The sequence below is a fragment of the Doryrhamphus excisus genome, linkage group LG13, assembly GCF_037039965.1.
Source record: "Doryrhamphus excisus strain RoL-2023G ecotype Guam linkage group LG13, RoL_Dexc_Guam_v1.1, whole genome shotgun sequence".
In the NCBI taxonomy this organism is placed as follows: Eukaryota; Metazoa; Chordata; class Actinopteri; order Syngnathiformes; family Syngnathidae; genus Doryrhamphus; species Doryrhamphus excisus.
In genome coordinates this window covers 8,788,428-8,807,518 of record NC_136369.1, presented here as the reverse complement: position 1 = coordinate 8,807,518, position 19,091 = coordinate 8,788,428, and the positions used below count along the sequence as shown (strand labels likewise).

General features: G+C 39.7%; 1 protein-coding gene across 1 annotated transcript; it reads right to left on the bottom strand.

Annotated features, from left to right (window-relative positions):
- Nucleotides 1–4,333: 4,333 nt before the first annotated feature.
- fgf7 (fibroblast growth factor 7) lies at nucleotides 4,334–13,900 on the bottom strand. Its single transcript, XM_058089182.2, has 4 exons — nucleotides 13,685–13,900; nucleotides 12,599–13,170; nucleotides 5,012–5,118; nucleotides 4,334–4,931 (listed from the first exon to the last, which is right to left on the bottom strand). The coding sequence occupies exons 2-4, from the start codon at nucleotides 12,882–12,884 to the stop codon at nucleotides 4,716–4,718; spliced, it is 609 nt and encodes a 202-aa protein (XP_057945165.1). The 5' UTR covers nucleotides 12,885–13,170; nucleotides 13,685–13,900; the 3' UTR covers nucleotides 4,334–4,715.
- Between the last annotated feature and the right edge of the window lie 5,191 nt (nucleotides 13,901–19,091).

Below are 19,091 nucleotides of genomic sequence, written 5' to 3'. Positions count from 1 at the left end.
TGTAGAAGAAAGTTGGACTACCTGAAAAAAACAAACTCCAAACTCCACACAGAGATGTTCCAACAGAGAGTGAAAGTTAGTTAAATTTAAAAAACACATCAATTTTGAAACCTAAATGTGTTACCAGGCTCCAAAACACTGCTGTCATGAAAAACATGTTTAAATGCAAAATGGCAGCTATACTTTACAGCAGTTTAAAGTGTTTGCCAGTGATAGACTCACAGTCTTGTAAAAAGATATAAAAGGATCATTTTCACACACAAAAAGGGGCAATTTTTCACTGTGGGAGAAAGTGTGATTTTTGTGGTTGTGTTGCTGCCTCTTTCACAATGCTTTGTTGTTCTGTAATACAACCCCCCCATGTTGTATAACCATAGATTTCTTGAAATTAATGCCCTAATAAGGCCCTTATTTCAGCTGTCCCCCAGCCCGCTTTTCCTTCGCCCCTGCCTTTCCACCGCTGCCCCAACACCACCTCTCCACATTGCCCCAACACCACCTCTCCACATCGCACGAGACTCAGCGGCCTACAGCCAAGTTGATCTGCACTTGCCAGCACTTTCACAACCCCCCACTTCCCAGGTCTCCATGTTTGTCTCCCTCCCTCCCTCCCTCCCTCAATCCCTTCCCAAGGTGCTGCTCACCGTGTCAGACTGCCCTTGTCTGCACAGGCAGTTGGTAATAAGGACCACATGTGGCTCTCAACTTTCATGCCTCTACACAAATGCTGTGATACTTTGTAAATCTATAATGAGTCATTGCTGCAGCATCATTATTATGTAACCTCAAAGCATTAAAAAGCTCTCAAGATGATTTGTTGCAATGAACACAAGAGTTTCAACCTCTGACACTTTAGTATTTAGAAACACTTAATGTATTTCCTATTGGAAATAGTAGAGACAGAAATAATTTATTTCCAGCATAAAAACCTAGGTACCACATGGGGTGTTTTCTTAGTTGATTAAGCTAGTAGTCGTTTAAATGAATATGAACCAATCAACTAGCGGGTTGGTCCACAGCATATCAGTAAAGAGGCAAAAACAGCAAAAATGTCAGTCACTGTTTTCCAAAGTCAGAGCTAGCTTGTGTAAATATCTTGCGTATTCAGACGTTTATCCAGATACTCACCAAAATGTAATGGGGTCTTTCTTGGACTATGTGCCATCTGGGGTTTTCTCTTGTGTTTGATTTACCGTCACGTGATTTAGCAGCAAAAATGTATGCTACTTGAACAAGGAATTAGCTTTAAATCTTTTACAATATTTGTATTATTCATTCATTCATTCATTTTCTACCGCTTGTCCTCACAAGGGTCACGGGCATGCTGGAGCCTATCCCAGCTGTCTTCAGGCGAGAGGCGGGGTACACCCTGGACTGGTCGCCAGCCAATTACAGGGCACATATAGACAAACAACCATTCACACTCACATTCATACCTATGGACAATTTGGAGTCGCCAATTACTGGCCCTTTATTTACCTGGTATCGGATCGATACTAAATCTCGCACTATCGCACACCATTACTAATCAGTACAGATTATCCTTTCGCATTGTTTTGAACAGCAATCGGTAGTAGCGTGAGGTGTAGAACGCGCAGAAAAGAGAAAGACGTGGTCATGTTCCACATAAGGATTGTGGATGATGGGCAAAATTCCCCCCCAAAATAAAGTTTTCCTTTTCTCTTTCACTGGTGCTGGCTCAGGCCGCTCTTTGGTCCACTGAGAATACACGGCCTTGAATGTGAAATGTGTTTACATTTTAAGTATGTTACTAATTATCTGCTAAGACTAACTTTGCGTGACTTGGCAGATGGCTTCACCTTGCTCAGATGTTGTTTGGGTCAAATTTATTTCAGAGGTTTGCTTTGTCAATTTGATTGTCTTTATCTGACAGGGGTCCTCCGAGCCAGATGTGAACCCAGGCAAAAGAGGTAAAACTATGTGCATATGTGTGTGTTCATGCATGCATGACGATGGATGGTGTGGGAACTCTGCCAGTATGCCTGTGTTATTTTGCTGCCCTGACAGGATGCAATGTCATCTAAACTCTGCAGGAATGAAAATAAGAGCATGCCTCATATTTGGATCCTAGATTAATTGATGTATCCTCTAATCATATTTCAATCTCCCCTATCAAACTGAGAGAACATGTAATCGGTCTGCAAGACTCTAAAGCCAAAATGTTTTCCCACATGTTTCTTACCAAGTGCAATAAATTGGATTATATTAAAAGACGATTTGATTATCTTGTCCAATATGTCACCTAATCCGAGAAATCTCCAGAGAACTTGCTGAGTGCTTTTGTCTTAATTCAATAACCTAATCACAAAAAGGCTTTGGATCAATGTCAAATAGCTTTTTTCATGTGATGACAAATCACTCATTTTACTATTCCCATATACTGCAAGAATTCAAACCAAAAAATGGAATGGCCTGCAATTATATGATTGTATTCAAAATCAAGTGTACGAAGTTACGTTCACACACACACATATATATATATATATATATGTATGTATAAAAAACAATATCATACAAATGATTAATTACTGTACCTACTGAAATGTACTAAAGCCACCAATCAAGTTAAATTGCACTAAAGCAGTCGTGTGCAGATACCATCTTGTGTGTTACCGTATAAAACTAATCTGCTCCCGGCCATCGGAATCAGAAGTGCTGGTCAATGTCAATTAAAACACTGTTTTACCAAAAAGGTTTCAGATTCGTAGACCAGGTGCAGCCCCGCCAAATTGCAAATTTGGTGAGCAGCGCAGTCTGGCGCAGCGCCGTGCACCCACGCCTCAATCAGAATGCTAAGCAAATAACCTCAAAAAGTAATGGAACAAGAAGACAAGCCTTTGTCAGCGGTGGAAAACACCGGGTTTGCTCTCTCACTTGGAGCCCACCTATGCGCTGAACTGGAAGCCCTGCAAGAGTGCTACCAATGTACTCAATCCCACATCCAAAGTCTCCTTAAAGAAGGGGTATCACCCTCTGTAAGTTTCATGAGTCTTGTATGTTCTCTAGAAAACATAAGTCAAGTATGTTTTGCCTAATTTGGCTAAACAGGAATTCTATTCGCCCCTCCCCTTTTTTTATTAATCATAAACATTTATGATATAGAAAATTATATACAATGGTGTGGAAAAAGTGTTCCGGACTTCTTATTTTTTTCCATGTTTCTCACACTTAAATGTTTCAGATCATCAAACTAATATCAACTAATGACAACACAACTGAACCTCAAATGCTTTTTTTTTAAATTAAGCTTTTTATTATTTAGGGAGAGAAAAATACACACCTACATGGCCTCCCGGTTAATATCTAACATAACTGAGATCAATTCAGATCCATCAGTCTGGAAATGTTATGAAGGTCACGAAAGACCCCACAACATCCACACAACTGCAGGCCTTACTTGCTTCAGTTAAGGTCATGGTTCATGACCCCAACATAAGATCTCAATTTTCTCAACAGCACAGATAAAGAACATCATACCAACAGTAAAATATGGTGGTGGTGGTGTCATGGTCTGGGACTGTTTTGCTGCTCTAGGACCTGTAAGACCTCTGGATGGCTGAAGAAAAACAAAATAACAAAAAGACTTTTGCAGTGGCCTAATTAAGATCCTGACCTGAAACCTATTTAGATGCTGTAGCATGGCCTTAAAAATGTGGTTCATGCAGCAAAATCCTCCAAAGTGACTGAATTACAACAATTCTGCAAAGATGAGTGGGCCTAAATTCCTCTACAGCACTGTACGAGACTCATTGCAACTTATTGCCAATGCTTGATTGCGGTTGTTGCTGCTAAGGGTGCCCCAACCAGTTATTAGGTGAAGGGGGGCAATCCCTTTTTCACACAGGGACATGTAGGTTTGGATGTTTTCTTTACACCCTTAGTAATGGAAAGTTTCATTTAAAAACTGCATTTTGTGTTCAGTTGTGCTGTCTTTGATTAATATTTTAATTTGTTTGATGATCTGAAACATTTAAGTGTGACAAACATGCAAAAAGGTAAGAAATCAGGACACTTTTTCACACCACTCGTAGTCTAGTCAGATGTGGGATTAAGCATTTTTCTGGCCTCTGGTGGTAGAAAACTAAATGTCAAGTCCATGTTACTAATTCTGACTCTGCCTTATGTTGAATGAGTTTTTTGTATTCACGGTTTGTGTGTGTTGTTCAGACAGATCCCCGCCCCCCCCCCCAACCCCATCTAGCACATTCTCTTTGTAAAGGATATGGTCCTTAGGGAGTGTCATTGTAACAATACACACAGGAAGCTATTTTATAAAGAAATATAACATTTAATTAAAATAACAATAACATTGAATAGTGGCTTATATAAAATGCTGTCCTGATGTGTCATTTCAGTTTGTCAATATGATCTTTCCCTTCTTACCCATACTGTACACTATATGGACCAATGTTGGGACACCTGGCCATTACAATCACTGGAAGCGAATTCGGAAGGAAGCATGGAAGACAATGGGATTTTTTTGTCCAAACTTCCATATCAACCGAAAATTATTCCATTCCAAATCCTGATTGATTAAATAAGAGGTGTGTCCCGAGTTTGTCCATATTGTGTATAATAATAACTTACACAATATACATCTTGAGAAGAGTGGAGTGTGGTTGGTGATACTGTATGTTTAATTATCCATTAACATATTTGGTAACAGAATTCATACAAATAGTGAGTCCTCTGTCTCAGTCCGTCCGTCTCTCCTCCTCCTTGCATTTCATCGGGATGAAGTGCGATGCTACGTGCTCCCTCCTCGTCTTCTTCCCTCGCATTGGCCGTCCTTTCTGAGACAGCGCTATGAACATTTCTTTGCCATTTTTAGTCCACTTCGTAGAGGAATATGCATTGAAGTAGTTTTCTAGGAAAACCTCCTTGAAGTTGCAGTTGTCGTTGTAGATCCTCTGTAAAGGGTCATATAAGAATGGCAGGTTAAGTTCAAGCCCGTGCTGTTGTCATAATCTTTTCAACATTGAAGAATTACCTTGCCTTGCAGCTGTCCAGCCTTGTTCATGGAGATGTAATGCTGACTTTTTACGCCTTTAATAGCCAGTATACCCCCTTCAGACACTGTTCTGATCTCTAGGATGCCTATCAAGCAGTATGAAAACAGACAGAGGACAGACTAGGTCAAATGTTTTAGATATCCAGCGTTCCTTCCTAAAAAAACCATTCCACACTCATCATTTGTCTTCATTAGGAGAATAAGATGGTAGTTCCTGTCTGGCTTCATTCAAACTTACTAGTTGACCTGCTTGGCCTGCTTGACACAAGCCACAACCTCCAGTATATCCCATAGCACATATGGGAGACAGATTAAGGCTCATTCCCACAGTGACTGAGAAAACGACGTCCTTACGCCATATTCAAGGCCCAAATGTATGTGCATGCAGGTATTCATTGTCAAGTCATCCAAGCAACTAAGAGGTACTGGCTGTGTATTTGTATGCAGTGCAGTGCATGCAGTGCAAAATGTACTATGAATCAACTTTTAATGTATTCTGTGCAATCTAACAATGTTTATTATTGTAGTTTGAGATTGTGTTAAACTGCAGTGTATCATACTGAGAATTAATACAAATTTTTTTCAGCTTCAGGAAAGGGCTACAATGACAGGAATAAACATATTTCTCAACGAATACTTCTCTGACATTGACAGTCAGTCCTTAGCGTCATTATCAGCGCTACTGCATTGTCGCCAGTTTTTTCCATCCATTCATTTATTTATTATTTTGTGTTAGGTGTTCACACTTGCTCATAAACAATTATAATGGGACTATCTGCAAATGTAGCTTGTATTTACAACTCCATACAGTAGATGGCATCATAACGCTCCTTAACACACTTCACATGGTGTGAGGGAATAAGAAGCTGCAGCAGGAAGGATCAGCATTGCAACAACTTTGGTACTATATTTCGTGAGCATTCTGACCCCCTTAGAGTGTGTTTTTCAAAAGCTACCAATTTTTATTGGTCACTTTTGGAGGAAAAAAAACCCCCACCCTGCTTTGTATCCCTCCAATCCATCTAAAAGTACTCACAGGTGGCTCTGTATTGCTTGTGTACTGGCAAAAGAAAGTTAATTTGTATTTGTAAATATACTATATGCGTTGGTTTTAATGTTAATTGGCCACATTTTTTTTCTCCCAAAGCATCCATAAAAGTTACATGCACATGAGTAATGGCCAGTTATGCAAATTTGATGTCTACTGCCTCTGTTTTTTATTTGCATGCCTAATGTAAGAATGAATTGATTATCATTAATTTACTTGATTAAGCCAATATGTTGACTAATCGGTCCAGTTTAAAAGGCAGTGCATAATAAATAATGCATTTTTACAGCAAACTCTTAGTAAAATAATGACATTTACTATAGTGGTGTACATATACAGTGAAGAAAATAAGTATTTGAACACCCTGCTATTTTGCTATTTCTCCCACTTAGAAATCATGGAGGGGTCTGAAATTTTCATCGTAGGTGCATGTCCACTGTGAGAGAGATAAACTAAAAAGAAAAATCCAGAAATCACAATGCATGATTTTTTAACAATTTATTTGTGTGATACAGCTGCAAATAAGTATTTGAACACCTGTGTATCATCTAGAATTCTGACCCTGAAAGACCTGTTAGTCTGCCCATTAGAAGTCCACCTGCACTCCATGTATCATCCTGAATCAGATGCACCTGTTTGAGGTCGTTAGCTGCATAAAGACACCTGTCCACCCCATACAATCAGTAAGACTTTAACTTGTAACATGGCGAAGACCAAAGAGCTGTCCAAAGACACCAGAGACAAAATTGTACACCTCCACAAGGCTGGAAAGGGCTACGGAGCAATTACCAAGCAGCTTGGTGAAAAAAGGTCCACTGTTGGAGCTATCATTAGAAAATGGAAGAAGCTAAACATGACGGTCAATCTCAATCGGAGTGGAGCCCCATGCAAGATATCACCTCGTGGGGTCTCAATGATTCTAAGAAAGGTGAGGAATCAGCCCAGAACTACACGACAGGACTTGGTCAATGACCTGAAAAGAGCTGGGACCACCGTTTCCAAGGTTACTGTAGGTAATACACTAAGACGTCATGATGTGAAATCATGCATGGCACGAAAGGTTCCCCTGCTTAAACCAGCACATGTCAAGGCCCGTCTTAAGTTTGCATATGACCATTTGGATGATACAGAGGAGTCATGGGAGAAAGTTTTATGGTCAGATGAGACCAAAATAGAACTTTTTGGTCATAATTCCAATAAGCGTGTTTGGAGGAAGAAGAATGAAGAGTACAATCCGAAGAACACCATCCCTACTGTGAAGCATGGGGGTGGTAGCATCATGCTTTGGGGGTGTTTTTCTGCACATGGGACAGGACGAGTGCACTGCATTAAAGAGAGGATGACTGGGGCCGTGTATTGTGAGATTTTGGGGAACAACCTCCTTCCCTCTGTCAGAGCATTGAAGATGGGTCGTGGCTGGGTCTTCCAACACGACAACGACCCGAAGCACACAGCCAGGAAAACCAAGGAGTGGCTCCGTAAGAAGCATATCAAGGTTCTAGCATGGCCCAGCCAGTCTCCAGACCTGAACCCAATCGAAAATCTTTGGAGGGAGCTCAAACTCCGTGTTTCTCAGCGACAGCCCAGAAACCTGACTGATCTAGAGAAGATCTGTGTGGAGGAGTGGGCCAAGATCCCTCCTGCAGTGTGTGCAAACCTGGTGAAAAACTACAGGAAACGTTTGACCTCTGTAATAGCAAACAAAGGCTACTGTACCAAATATTAACATTCATTTTCTCAGGTGTTCAAATACTTATTAGCAGCTGTATCACACAAATAAATTGTTAAAAAATCATGCATTGTGATTTCTGGATTTTTCTTTTTAGTTTATCTCTCTCACAGTGGACATGCACCTACGATGAAAATTTCAGACCCCTCCATGATTTCTAAGTGGGAGAAATAGCAAAATAGCAGGGTGTTCAAATACTTATTTTCTTCACTGTAACAGAAGGCAAATCAATAACATATCTGAAAATAAATGTAGAAATGTTTGCACCTGACAGCTGGAAGAGAGGGACAACCTCTATTAGAAATTTCCAGACTGACATTGAGCATGCAGTGTGTTGATCTCACTAGCTAGATCACAAACAGATGACTCCCAAAGTCTCCCAATCATGGAATGTTGTTTATGCGCAGCACTCTGACTGACTATAACTGCCCCTTCAGTGCATGCTGGGAGTTAGTCATCCCTGCTTTGTTATTGTTCAGGCACTCCCAAAGTACTAGTAGTTGTAGCATGTTTACACATTTTATTTATTTTATTCTTCCGTAATTGGTGCAAACGATTGATGTTCCTGAATGATTGCTTTCAGAGATGCTATTTATAATACGTGTACAGTATTTGAGTTTGCGTCATGCTTTTAATAGCATGTTCCAATAACACTGTATTTTAATAGTTGTCTGTCTCTTATACATGTCGCCACATGCATACATTAAGAGAGATAATCTTTATTCATTTTCTAGTTTCTAGCGTCAAAAGAGTGATGTTGTCAGAGCCGCTAAACATTACACTTATAAACCCTGTAAAAAACAGACATGCAGCGTGTTGGCCAATATGAAATCATTTAAACATTGAACTCAGATTTCTGCAAATCAATGTTGTTTGCTCAATAGCGTTTACACCTGTGCTGAATTGTCATCAATGACCATTCTGTTTGTCCTGTCCTTGACTGTCTTTGCAGTGATTCTTTTATTTTTTTAAATAATTTATTGTTTTTTTTTTAATCGCAAGAACAGATGCTGTGATATTTTCATGAATAATTTTTTGCAAGGCGGCACAGTGGTCAAGTGGTTAGTGTGCAGGCCACCCAGGTAGGAGACTCACGTTCGGTTCCCTGCTCAGGCATCTCTGTGTAGAGTTTGCATGTTCTCCCCGTGCATGGGTGGGTTTTCTCCGGGTACTCCGGTTTCCTCCCACATTCCAAAAACATGCTAGGTTAATTGGTTACTCCAAATTGTCCATAGGTATGAATGTGAGTGTGAATGGTTGTTTGTCTATATGTGCCCTGTGATTGGCTGGCGACCAGTCCAGGGTATACCCCGCCTCTCACCCAGCTGGGATAAGCGGTATAGAAAATGGATGGATGAATTTTTTGCGATTTTTTTAAACAAGTGTTAATCGCATACTCACACTAACCAGCATTTTAGATGCATTCACTGACTTACAGCAAGTCGGATATTTGACTTTTCTGAAAATTTTCGTCTATTTTCGTCTTACAAAAAACATCGCGCTTAGCCAAGGGAGCCGAAACAAGGAGGCTGAAGAGCTGCATGCCGATCCAGAGCCAAGGGTTGCCGACCCTTGTCTAGATGATTGGTTTTTTTTTTAGTTTCAAAGTATACAGTACTTTTTACTTGTATGAGTAATTTCTCAAAATACCTTTTTATATAGTTGCACCTGATACCAGGCTGAGTGTGCAGCAATCCTGCTACGGCCCCCTCAAAACTATAAAACGCATAACGTCCATGTTTTTCATTTGTCCTCTTGTGGTTTACTTTGTTCTTAATCAACCTGGCAACAGTTTGTCTGCCTTTTTTATTGCAATCACTATCGAATTGGCTGCAAACTCAAATGAAGCACTGCCCATGAAGTTAGACTTGAATGTTCATGTGTTGACAATTACTTTTTACAAGTTTGTTCAAAGTAAAACCAGCTGCCATCTTATTTGTCCCACCACTTTGTTTGTTTTTTTGGATTACAGAGTCAAAAATAAATTATCCTGGACTAACTGCTGCAATACCTGATATATACCAGAGTGTGCACATGATATTTGTCAAAAATAATAATAACCATAATTCATGATTGCTACAAGATTGCTTTCTTTTTCTTTGAATCCCAATAGGACGTGGCACCTAAGATAACAGTAGGCTTTCTCAGAAATGCCAAAAAACACACACCAAAGGCATGCTTACAGTTCAGGATGTAGAAATCCAAAACAATTGTAGTTTCAGTTTCACATTGTGGTTACTTTTGTTTATGTACAAAACAATGCATTTGCCATACTTACAAATGATATAGAAATTTGTGAACTGATCATCAAATTAAAGGCTTATGTGCTAGATACAGTCTGTCTTCTTTGCGTGCAATTGTTAGCCACAAGAGGCTGCATCATTGTTTCTCTCTTGGTTGCCAACCATTGCACAAACATCTTTCCCACCATCCTCTTTGAGGCTTTGTCATACCATACCAACATTCCAGCGAGAACATCCTCAGCGTGACAGAAACTCCCGTTAGCGCCTGAAAATATGAATTTTCCGAACACTTCACTCAAAGGCAATCATTTTCAAATGTGAGCAACAGAATGTCCCTTTTTTGATGACACTGTTTCTGTTCTATCAGCATTATTAACTGATGATAGCCACAAATATATGTAATTCCACTTTAGACACGCTACTAAAGCACTGCCTGTGTCATGTAAAAATAATCAGGTCATTTCAGTTCAGCGTTGGTGCCCATTTCTTTTTTCCTCTCTGAATATTGGAGCAGGGCCTTCAACAGAATTTGAATATTTTATTTGGAGCCCCATGAAGCCTATTGAGACAGTGCAGCATTGACAGTGTTTCAGTACCAAAAAACTTGTCAATTAATTTACACAACCAGGAAATTCATTCATTCATTTTCGACCGCTTTTCCTCACGAGGGTTGCGGGGGGTGCTGGAGCCTATCCCAGCTGTCTTTGGGCGAGAGGCCTTTGGACTGGTCGCCAGCCAATCACAGGGCACATATAGACAAACAACCATTCACACTCACATTCATACCTATGGACAATTTGGAGTCGCCAATTAACCTAGCATGTTTTTGGAATGTGGGAATACTCGGAGAAATCCCACGCACACACACAGGAAAAACATGCAAGAATCGAACCCAGATCTACTGATTGTGTGGCCTATCTGCTAAGTGCTCGGTAACTCTTATGAGCTATTAATATTAATAAACAACTTTAGTAATATCAAGCATTAAAATGAACAAGAAACTGAAGAACCAAAGTGGTCTAATAATTTTTTCCATGACTGTATTCTCTTGTTCTGCCGTGTACTGTCGGTCATTGTAGCAAAGACCACAGTGTCAGATTACTCGTCTCTTTTTTTCTTTCCTGCCTCGTGATGACTCACCGCGGTGATGCATATCATTCGCAGAGAACGCTGCAACTTGTGCAAAAATGGGTTCCCCCATGCCTTGCGGGGCCCACACGTGTGTTCTGCATGAAGGGACGAGCAGCTCTGTGTTTGAGGGAGAGTAAATAAAGCAGAACGAATGTGCAAGGTCACACATGCTTGTCACCCAGCCGCTCAGTTAACTTCATTACAGACTTGTTATGGTTTTGACAGGCCTCCGTTGCCACCTGCTTTGTTTTACGGCTGTCACTCAGGCTGCGCTAAAAGAGACACGACGCATTATCGCTGTTATTCAGCGACACTTTGCTAGGCACCTTGACAGGCTACATAATCTTTACAACTAATCCTGCATGCCAGATATAAACAGTGCAGACTTTTAAACTCATCTCTTCCTTTCATCTTGACCAACACTTATTGAGTGTGAGGACTATAAATCTGCTTCACACTGTGCAGTACATCATAGTACATCAGATACCATGCATGCAAATATTCCCACGAGACATTGTGAGCAGTATAGGAATGATGTAAAAACAGTCATAGTTGATCTAGAGCAGGGGTCTCAAACACCCGGCCCGCGGGCCAAATGTGGCCCGCAGGACACTAGTTTGAGGCCCCCGCCTTGATATGAAAGTTTAATGTTAGTTTGATATGGATACTGTATGGTATCATGTACCCAGAAAAAATTATTACGTTTGATTAATGTTCATGTTAAAGGTTAAATAACTGTTAATAGTTATCCTCCCTACCCGTGTGGAAGTGGTAAGTTTTTGGCTATTTAAGTTTAAAGGAAATAACTTGAAGGCTACCGTTTAGGTCGCTAGCTCTCTAGTTTGCGAGTTAGCATGTGTCTCAAGACCCTGCAGTTGCGCAATATGTTGTAAATAAAAAGAGTATAAATGTGACTACAGTCGTGTTTTGTCATGTCTACAGGGCTCTAATAATGCTTTGTTCATTTTAATCTGAAAAAAATAATTTGTCTACCCACCAACTATATGTGGTTTCTTAAGTTTTTATTATTTGCCGTTTTATTGTTATTATTATATTTATTTATTTATTTATTACTGATTGATTGATTTTCTTTATTCTTGATTTGTTTATTTATTTTTCATCTTATTTTGTGTAGAAAAATAAAAAGTAAGATATTTGAGAACAGTGGAATGTTTTATCAGAGCTTTTCTTGTAGAAAATCGAAACCAAAGCAAAGTTTATTAATTTTTCTGTTTTTAATAAATGTGTTGTTTTTTGTTTGTTTTTTTTGAAAAACCTGATGCGGCCCAGTCTCGCCCAGACCCTAGCTCCAATGGCCCCCAAGTAAATTGAGTTTTAGACCCCTGATCTAGAGTTAGTAAGTGCACAGTAGCCTTCATGTATAAGCAGGAGCTCACATAAACAGTCATCCTTACTGTAACAGTTGGTCGGGTCTTGAGTCCCATTGATGTTGCCGTCATCATCAATTGTCAGGAACCACTGGGTGCGGCTAAACAGCTGTCGGATCCGTACATCACCTCCCTCCATATAGTCATAATTCCTGGTGTGACGCTCGTGTCTAGAACAGTTCATGATGGCGGCAAGTTGCGCCGGGGTGCAGTCGCTGTAGACCACACACACACTGCTGAACAGGAAGATGGCATGCAGGTAGAGTCCCGAGAAAACATTTGGAAGGTTCCATGTCAGCATCCATTTGTGCATTATAATACAATGCAGTCGGGATCAATGAACAACATACTGAAATGGGAGAAGAGATTGGTGCCGTATCCCTCAGACCAAGCGAACTCCCTGAACCCTCCAGTCATTCCAGTTAAACTTTGGGATCACTGTTCTTGCAGCATGGAACCCTAGCGGGACGTTGACTCAGGAGGAAACGCTTCTGAAGGGTGATGAAGTTGAGGTTGGAGAACAGTCTTTTTATCTGATGGTTCTTCCTAGTCTTGAGTGAGGCTACACATTGTCTTCTCCATCTTCCCGAGACCACAGTCTGTCAATGGGCATAATAGCGCATGTCAGGAAATGTTATGCAAACTTGTCCATTATCCACTATATTGGATTTTGTATCATTCTTCACTATAAATACACACAGTTTGCTGGGGTGTCCGATGTTCCCACTCTTTTTTTGTTGTTTTGTCTTATGTAAGATTCTGTGATTATATGTGTGGAAAAAATCACTTGTTGAATTGGTAACTGCTATGGCGTGGAGAAGGGGTAGGATTTAATAAGCTTTGCTTCTTCCGGCTCCTTTTCAGACATGTGTAGTCATGAGGTGTTGTATGTGTGTATGTATATATATATATAGATAGATATTGTAAGTGTATTGTATTGTAAGTGAGGAAGAATAATGTAACATAGTATGCATGTCTGAAATAAATTAAGAAAAGAAAGAAAGAGTTTGGATGAAATTTGATTTGTTTACATGTGTGTGAAAAAATCGCATCACTGTTTTGCAGACACATGCTTTCAAATCAAGAAACAAAGTATAAAATTAAATGACTTACATGCGATGCAGGACTTGCCGGTGATATGTTTCCATTTGAAATTGAAATTTGAATTAAAACACCAAAAAAAAAAACAAGCCCAGCAATGCAGTCTAAACAGATGAGAGCTTCACTTCCCATGAATGTCTGTCTGCTTCTGGCACAGAGACTCATGTGCACCCTCCACTGTCGCTTAAATAAATGCCTCCCGCTGACCTCACTTGAGAGCAATTAGATCCCAACCACTCAGTTGTCCCTGGCTGAGATGCGGTGGAGAAACACCCTCTGTTTGCTTCTGGCTGTCTCTCACACTCAAGACATGAGAGGGAGCTATAAACTCCGAGACGTGTGCACCCGAGTGTGTTGCCTTGCACACTCTGTTGGAGACTCACTATAACCTCTGCTTTTTCCCGAGAAGCATGCCAGGGACTTCCTTATATGCAGCATGATAAAACGTCAGGGGACATCTTAAGATGCCACAATTAGTGTTTTTTTTTGTACCAAATCTGACAAAAAAACGCTTCAAAGACTAGCACCAACTTTCTTTCTTATTGTGTGTTTTATTGGGAAGCAATATGTTATGGCTGGCAGGTATCCATCCAAGAGGAGAAAACAGAAGATGTAACCGCTCGGAGGTAGTCATTTAAGCGTCAAGGGTTGTACACGCCTTCGCTTTTCGTGTTTGTATTTAAAATCACAATTTATTACCTTACATACCTGGCATTTCCTACTTCAAAAGTTTATATGGGCCCTGAATGGTGTGCTCCCCCTGGGGAGGTCAGGGCTGCCGGCCTGAGAGAGTTGTGCTTCTGTCTCCTTCTCATCTTTAACTAATAGTCGTAAAGATCTGATCTATTAGGTGTCACTCTGGTTGGTTTGTTTGCCCGTTGAATCACCTCTGTGACAGTTCTTGCTTTGGTGTGCACATTTGGACATTTCAATTAATAGACTGTGATTCTAGCATTGATGTTTATTTAAACATTTGCTTTGATGTGAGGTTTTATAGGACAGATTTGTGGATTTTTTTTCCCGTTGCTGCCACCAATATGGGGTCCTGGGAAGGTAGCACCTCACTAGATTCCTCGAGGCTCTCATGGGAGGGGCCAAGTGGTTCAAAGGCTCTGTTCATCCTGCGTGATTTAAACATATGTGGGCGATTGTTGGTAAAAAGAGTGGATATATATATAATATAATATACTAAGTTCTATGTGAAGTATTTCTATAATGCCTCATATTAACTCATTAACAAGATCTCAGTGTATAGACTGGTCATATATCTCATCTCGTTTCATATTATCTACATACTGTATTGTATATAACTCTGGGAAAAACTGTTGGTTTTAATACTTGGGATGTTTATATTGTTATTTTTCTATATTGTGTATTTTTGTACTGCTTAACTGATTCTGTGCAATGCAAATTTCCCCACTGAGAGACGAATAAAGGCATATCTTATCTTATCTTATCTTATGTGCAGTGATAATGAGATTTGATTGGTCATACTCGACACCACATTCATGAAACTGATCATTTTCAAAGTGCTTATTTGTTGTTATATAACATTGTCAAAGACCATGGTTGAACATTAGCCGTAATTTTCAGGTCAGGGAATTGGACCCAGCCTGTCTCTCTGTGTTAATGTGAGCTATAATTTATTATAATTTGTAAGACTGAGTGTCACTTTGATGGGCAATAGTTTAAGTATAGGCTAAAAGATCATTCACACGAGAACATATAATAATGGGAAAACTGTTTGTGTATAGAACAACAGGGCTTTTGGAGAACTTTTGAAAACCAGTATCATGGTGCAATTTAAAAATAATACAAATATTATGTTTTATTTGTAGGCACCTTTCTGCATACTCAAGGAAACTGGTCAGAATAACGGGAGGAATTGCTAATTGCTAAAAAATAAAAGGTCCATTAAAATGATTAATAAACAAACAAAGTGAATTAACCATTAGAAAGAAAGAATATGCTATTCTCAACAGAGAGGTTTTGAGTTTGAATCCACACAAAAAAGGATGTCAAATAGATGTCAATTTCCATGATAATATACTGTACACTCAAAAGTTACAGAAATGTATTTTTTCCATTTGTAGTCCTTTGTATCAAGTTAAAAATCAACAAATATAGCTATTGGAAACTCAAATTGCTGCAGAACATGCTAATGACTACAATAATATTTTAGATTATAGATGAACCTGAGCTTCTGGACTAGAAAGGACAACAGAACCACTGTATCAACAGTACTTGACCCAGGGGTCTTGCCCTTAATTAGGGACGAACAATCATTAGAAAATATCTCAGCTCCTAACCTCTGAGCTCATAAAAATGCAAGCCACAGTTTGACCGAGTTCTTAGAAAGCACTAATTTAATTGGAGGCACGCAGGACTTGAGAGGAGTCGTAGGAATCAAGTCATGTTTCAGTCCCTTAGATTACTTCCAGAACTGTTGGCCCTAACTTCTTTCACTCCAGATGACCATGAATGACCATCAGTGGAGAAAGATCATATTTTGTACAAACGTCCTGGTCTTGGTAACAATCACCAGATCCATACTTCATGTTATTACTTTTGGTCTCTGATCCAAGGTGACAGTTGCTTGGGACTGTTATGTATGTGAACCAAAATACAATTTTGGTTGTTTTGATAATCAATAAATAAATGCAGATGAGATTCAGAGATGACATTGACCAAGAGTACTTTAATTGCATTTGTAGTGTAGCAGAACATTTCGAGAAACAAATATACCTTCTACACACACATAATAAAAATGAATACAGTATGTTTATAGTATTGCAACTCTTATCGAAAACCCAATACGTTTTCCACTGTTGTTGGTTAAAAGTCACGTCAGGTTAGAGTATAGGAAAATTATGTTAATAAATATAAATGTATGCATGCACAACTTGAGCAAAAGTCCGTAACATAGAACAACAAGGTGAAATGGAATAAAATATATGCCTTAATCACCCTTTTGGGGGCAATCAGTGCTTGAAGAAAAACAATTCCTACAATGTTCGAAGAATAATAATAATTGTCCAAATTGTCTTAGACGCTAAGAAACTAAGGAGTCTAGCCCAACCACTGATTTGATTAATTCATTTCTATGAATTAATGTCAGGGCTGCACGGTGGATGGGTGGTTAGAAAGGCCACACAGCCAGGAGATCCGAGTTCGATTCCATCGATTCACATCTCTGTGTGCAGTTTGACTGTTCTCCTTGTTCGTGCGTGGGTTTTCTCCGGGTACTCCAGTTTCCTCCCACATTCCAAAAACATGCTAGGTTAATTGGCCACTCCAAATTGTCCATAGGTATGAATGTGAGTGTGAATGGTTGTTTGTCTATATGTGCCCTGTGATTGGCTGGCGACCAGTCCAGGGATAGGCTCCAGCATGCCCGCGACCCTCATGAGGATAAGCGGTAGAAAATGAATGAATGAATAAAGAGCTATGTCCCGAGCCTGATATCAGGAGTCACATTTGGATATGCCGTTTTAAAAGTTGCGACAACTCACGTGTCTGTGTGTGTTTCTGTGCATACACACACACACACAATTCACTTGTCACATGGATATGCATGCACACAGACACATGACAGCCTGCTGCATGGATCAAAGGCCCCACACAGTCAGGAGTTTACAGTAGAAAGGGAAGCTCAAGTGTCCTCGTGTAGACCCAAGTAGCCTTTTTACTCAATATGCATCCAGTCCCATCTGACCACCACAGTGGTTTCCCCGACTTTGTTTTGTTTTCTTTATCTGTCGGGTGCTCTTTTGTTGGATGTCTGTGCTGTAAATCTTGCAGTTCTCTTTATTGGTTTCAAGGCTGAGTGTTATTTTGAATGCCGTTGATGTAGCCAGTGCAATCTGTGAGGGTTGAAATGATTTCAGTGTAACACGCAATCACGCAAGCTCTCTTCAATCCTGTTCCAACTCCAAATTCAGACTGTCCTCCCATTGCATTCTGACAGGCTTGCTACAACACAAAACACATTTGCATAGTTTTTCTACAACATACTGTACAAGGTTTGGCTTACAAGTACAACTTTTGGTTTTGGTTCATCCAGTAAATGGTAGTAAATCTCTGAAGTGTTTGAAGGCTGGATGTTGATCAGGTTATATTCTTGTTTCCCATATGGGACGGGAATATTGCTTCATGAATTATCGCCATCTTCCTCCCTGTAAAGGATCCCTTAGAGTGCTTAGGGCTCGCAAAATCCTGTCCGCAATTTATGATAGTTTCCACTATTACTGGAAAGACATCTGCCTCCAAACAAGGTAACCTCTCAACACCCTAAAAGCATTCCTGAAGAGACAAGAGTCACTGTGTGTGTGTCCGTGCGTGGGCTTGTCACTCCATCTTGCAGCGATATGACTGCATTCATGTTGGGAGAGTGAATTATGACTAGGTCAGTCTATTCTTAGCAGCGTTTTACACTGTTTGGGTTTAGATTTTGCTTTCTGAATTCCATTATAATTGGGGATCTCTAGGGATGGAACCTCACAAGGTTAACGCCCACTAAAAATATCTGTGACTGATAAACACACGCACATTCTCACGCAGCGACACAATGGTGCACGCTGGTTTCCAAGAGGGATTTTTGGTACATAAAAGTAACCATGCCACGCCTGTCACATCAAATCAGAAATCAGCACTAGTCCTGTTTACTGACTAATCCCAGCAAATTGGCATGTCTTGCTCTTGCACAAGTCCGTTAAATCAAACAGCATTTTATACATCATTTTAAAACACAGTCCCCTGTTCCAAAAGAAAAGAAAAAAGTTCTAGAACAGGGGTCTCAAAAACGCGGCCCGCGGGCCAAATGTGGCCCGCAAGACACTAGTTTGAGGCCCCCGCCTTGATATGAAAGTTTAATGTTAGTTTGATATGGATGCTGTATGGTATCATGTACCCAGAAAAAATTATTACGTTTGATTAATGTTCATGTTAAAGGTTAAATAACTGTTAATAGTTATCCTCCCTATCCGTGTGGAAGTGGTAAGTTTTTGGCTATTTAAGTTTAAAGGAAATAACTTGAAGGCTACCGTTTAGGTCGCTAGCTCTCTAGTTTGCGAGTTAGCATGTGTCTCAAGACCCTGCAGTTGCGCAATATGTTGTAAATAAAAAGAGTATAAATGTGACTATAGTCGTGTTTTGTCATGTCTACAGGGCTCTAATAATGCTTTGTTCATTTTAATCTGAAAAAAATAATTTGTCTACCCACCAACTATATGTGGTTTCTTAAGTTTTTATTATTTGCCGGTTTATTATTATTATTATATTTATTTATTTATTACTGATTGATTGGTTTTCTTTATTCTTGTTTTGTTTATTTATTTTTCATCTTATTTTGTGTAGAAAAATAAAAAGTAAGATATTTGAGAACAGTGGAATGTTTTATCAGAGCTTTTATTGTAGAAAA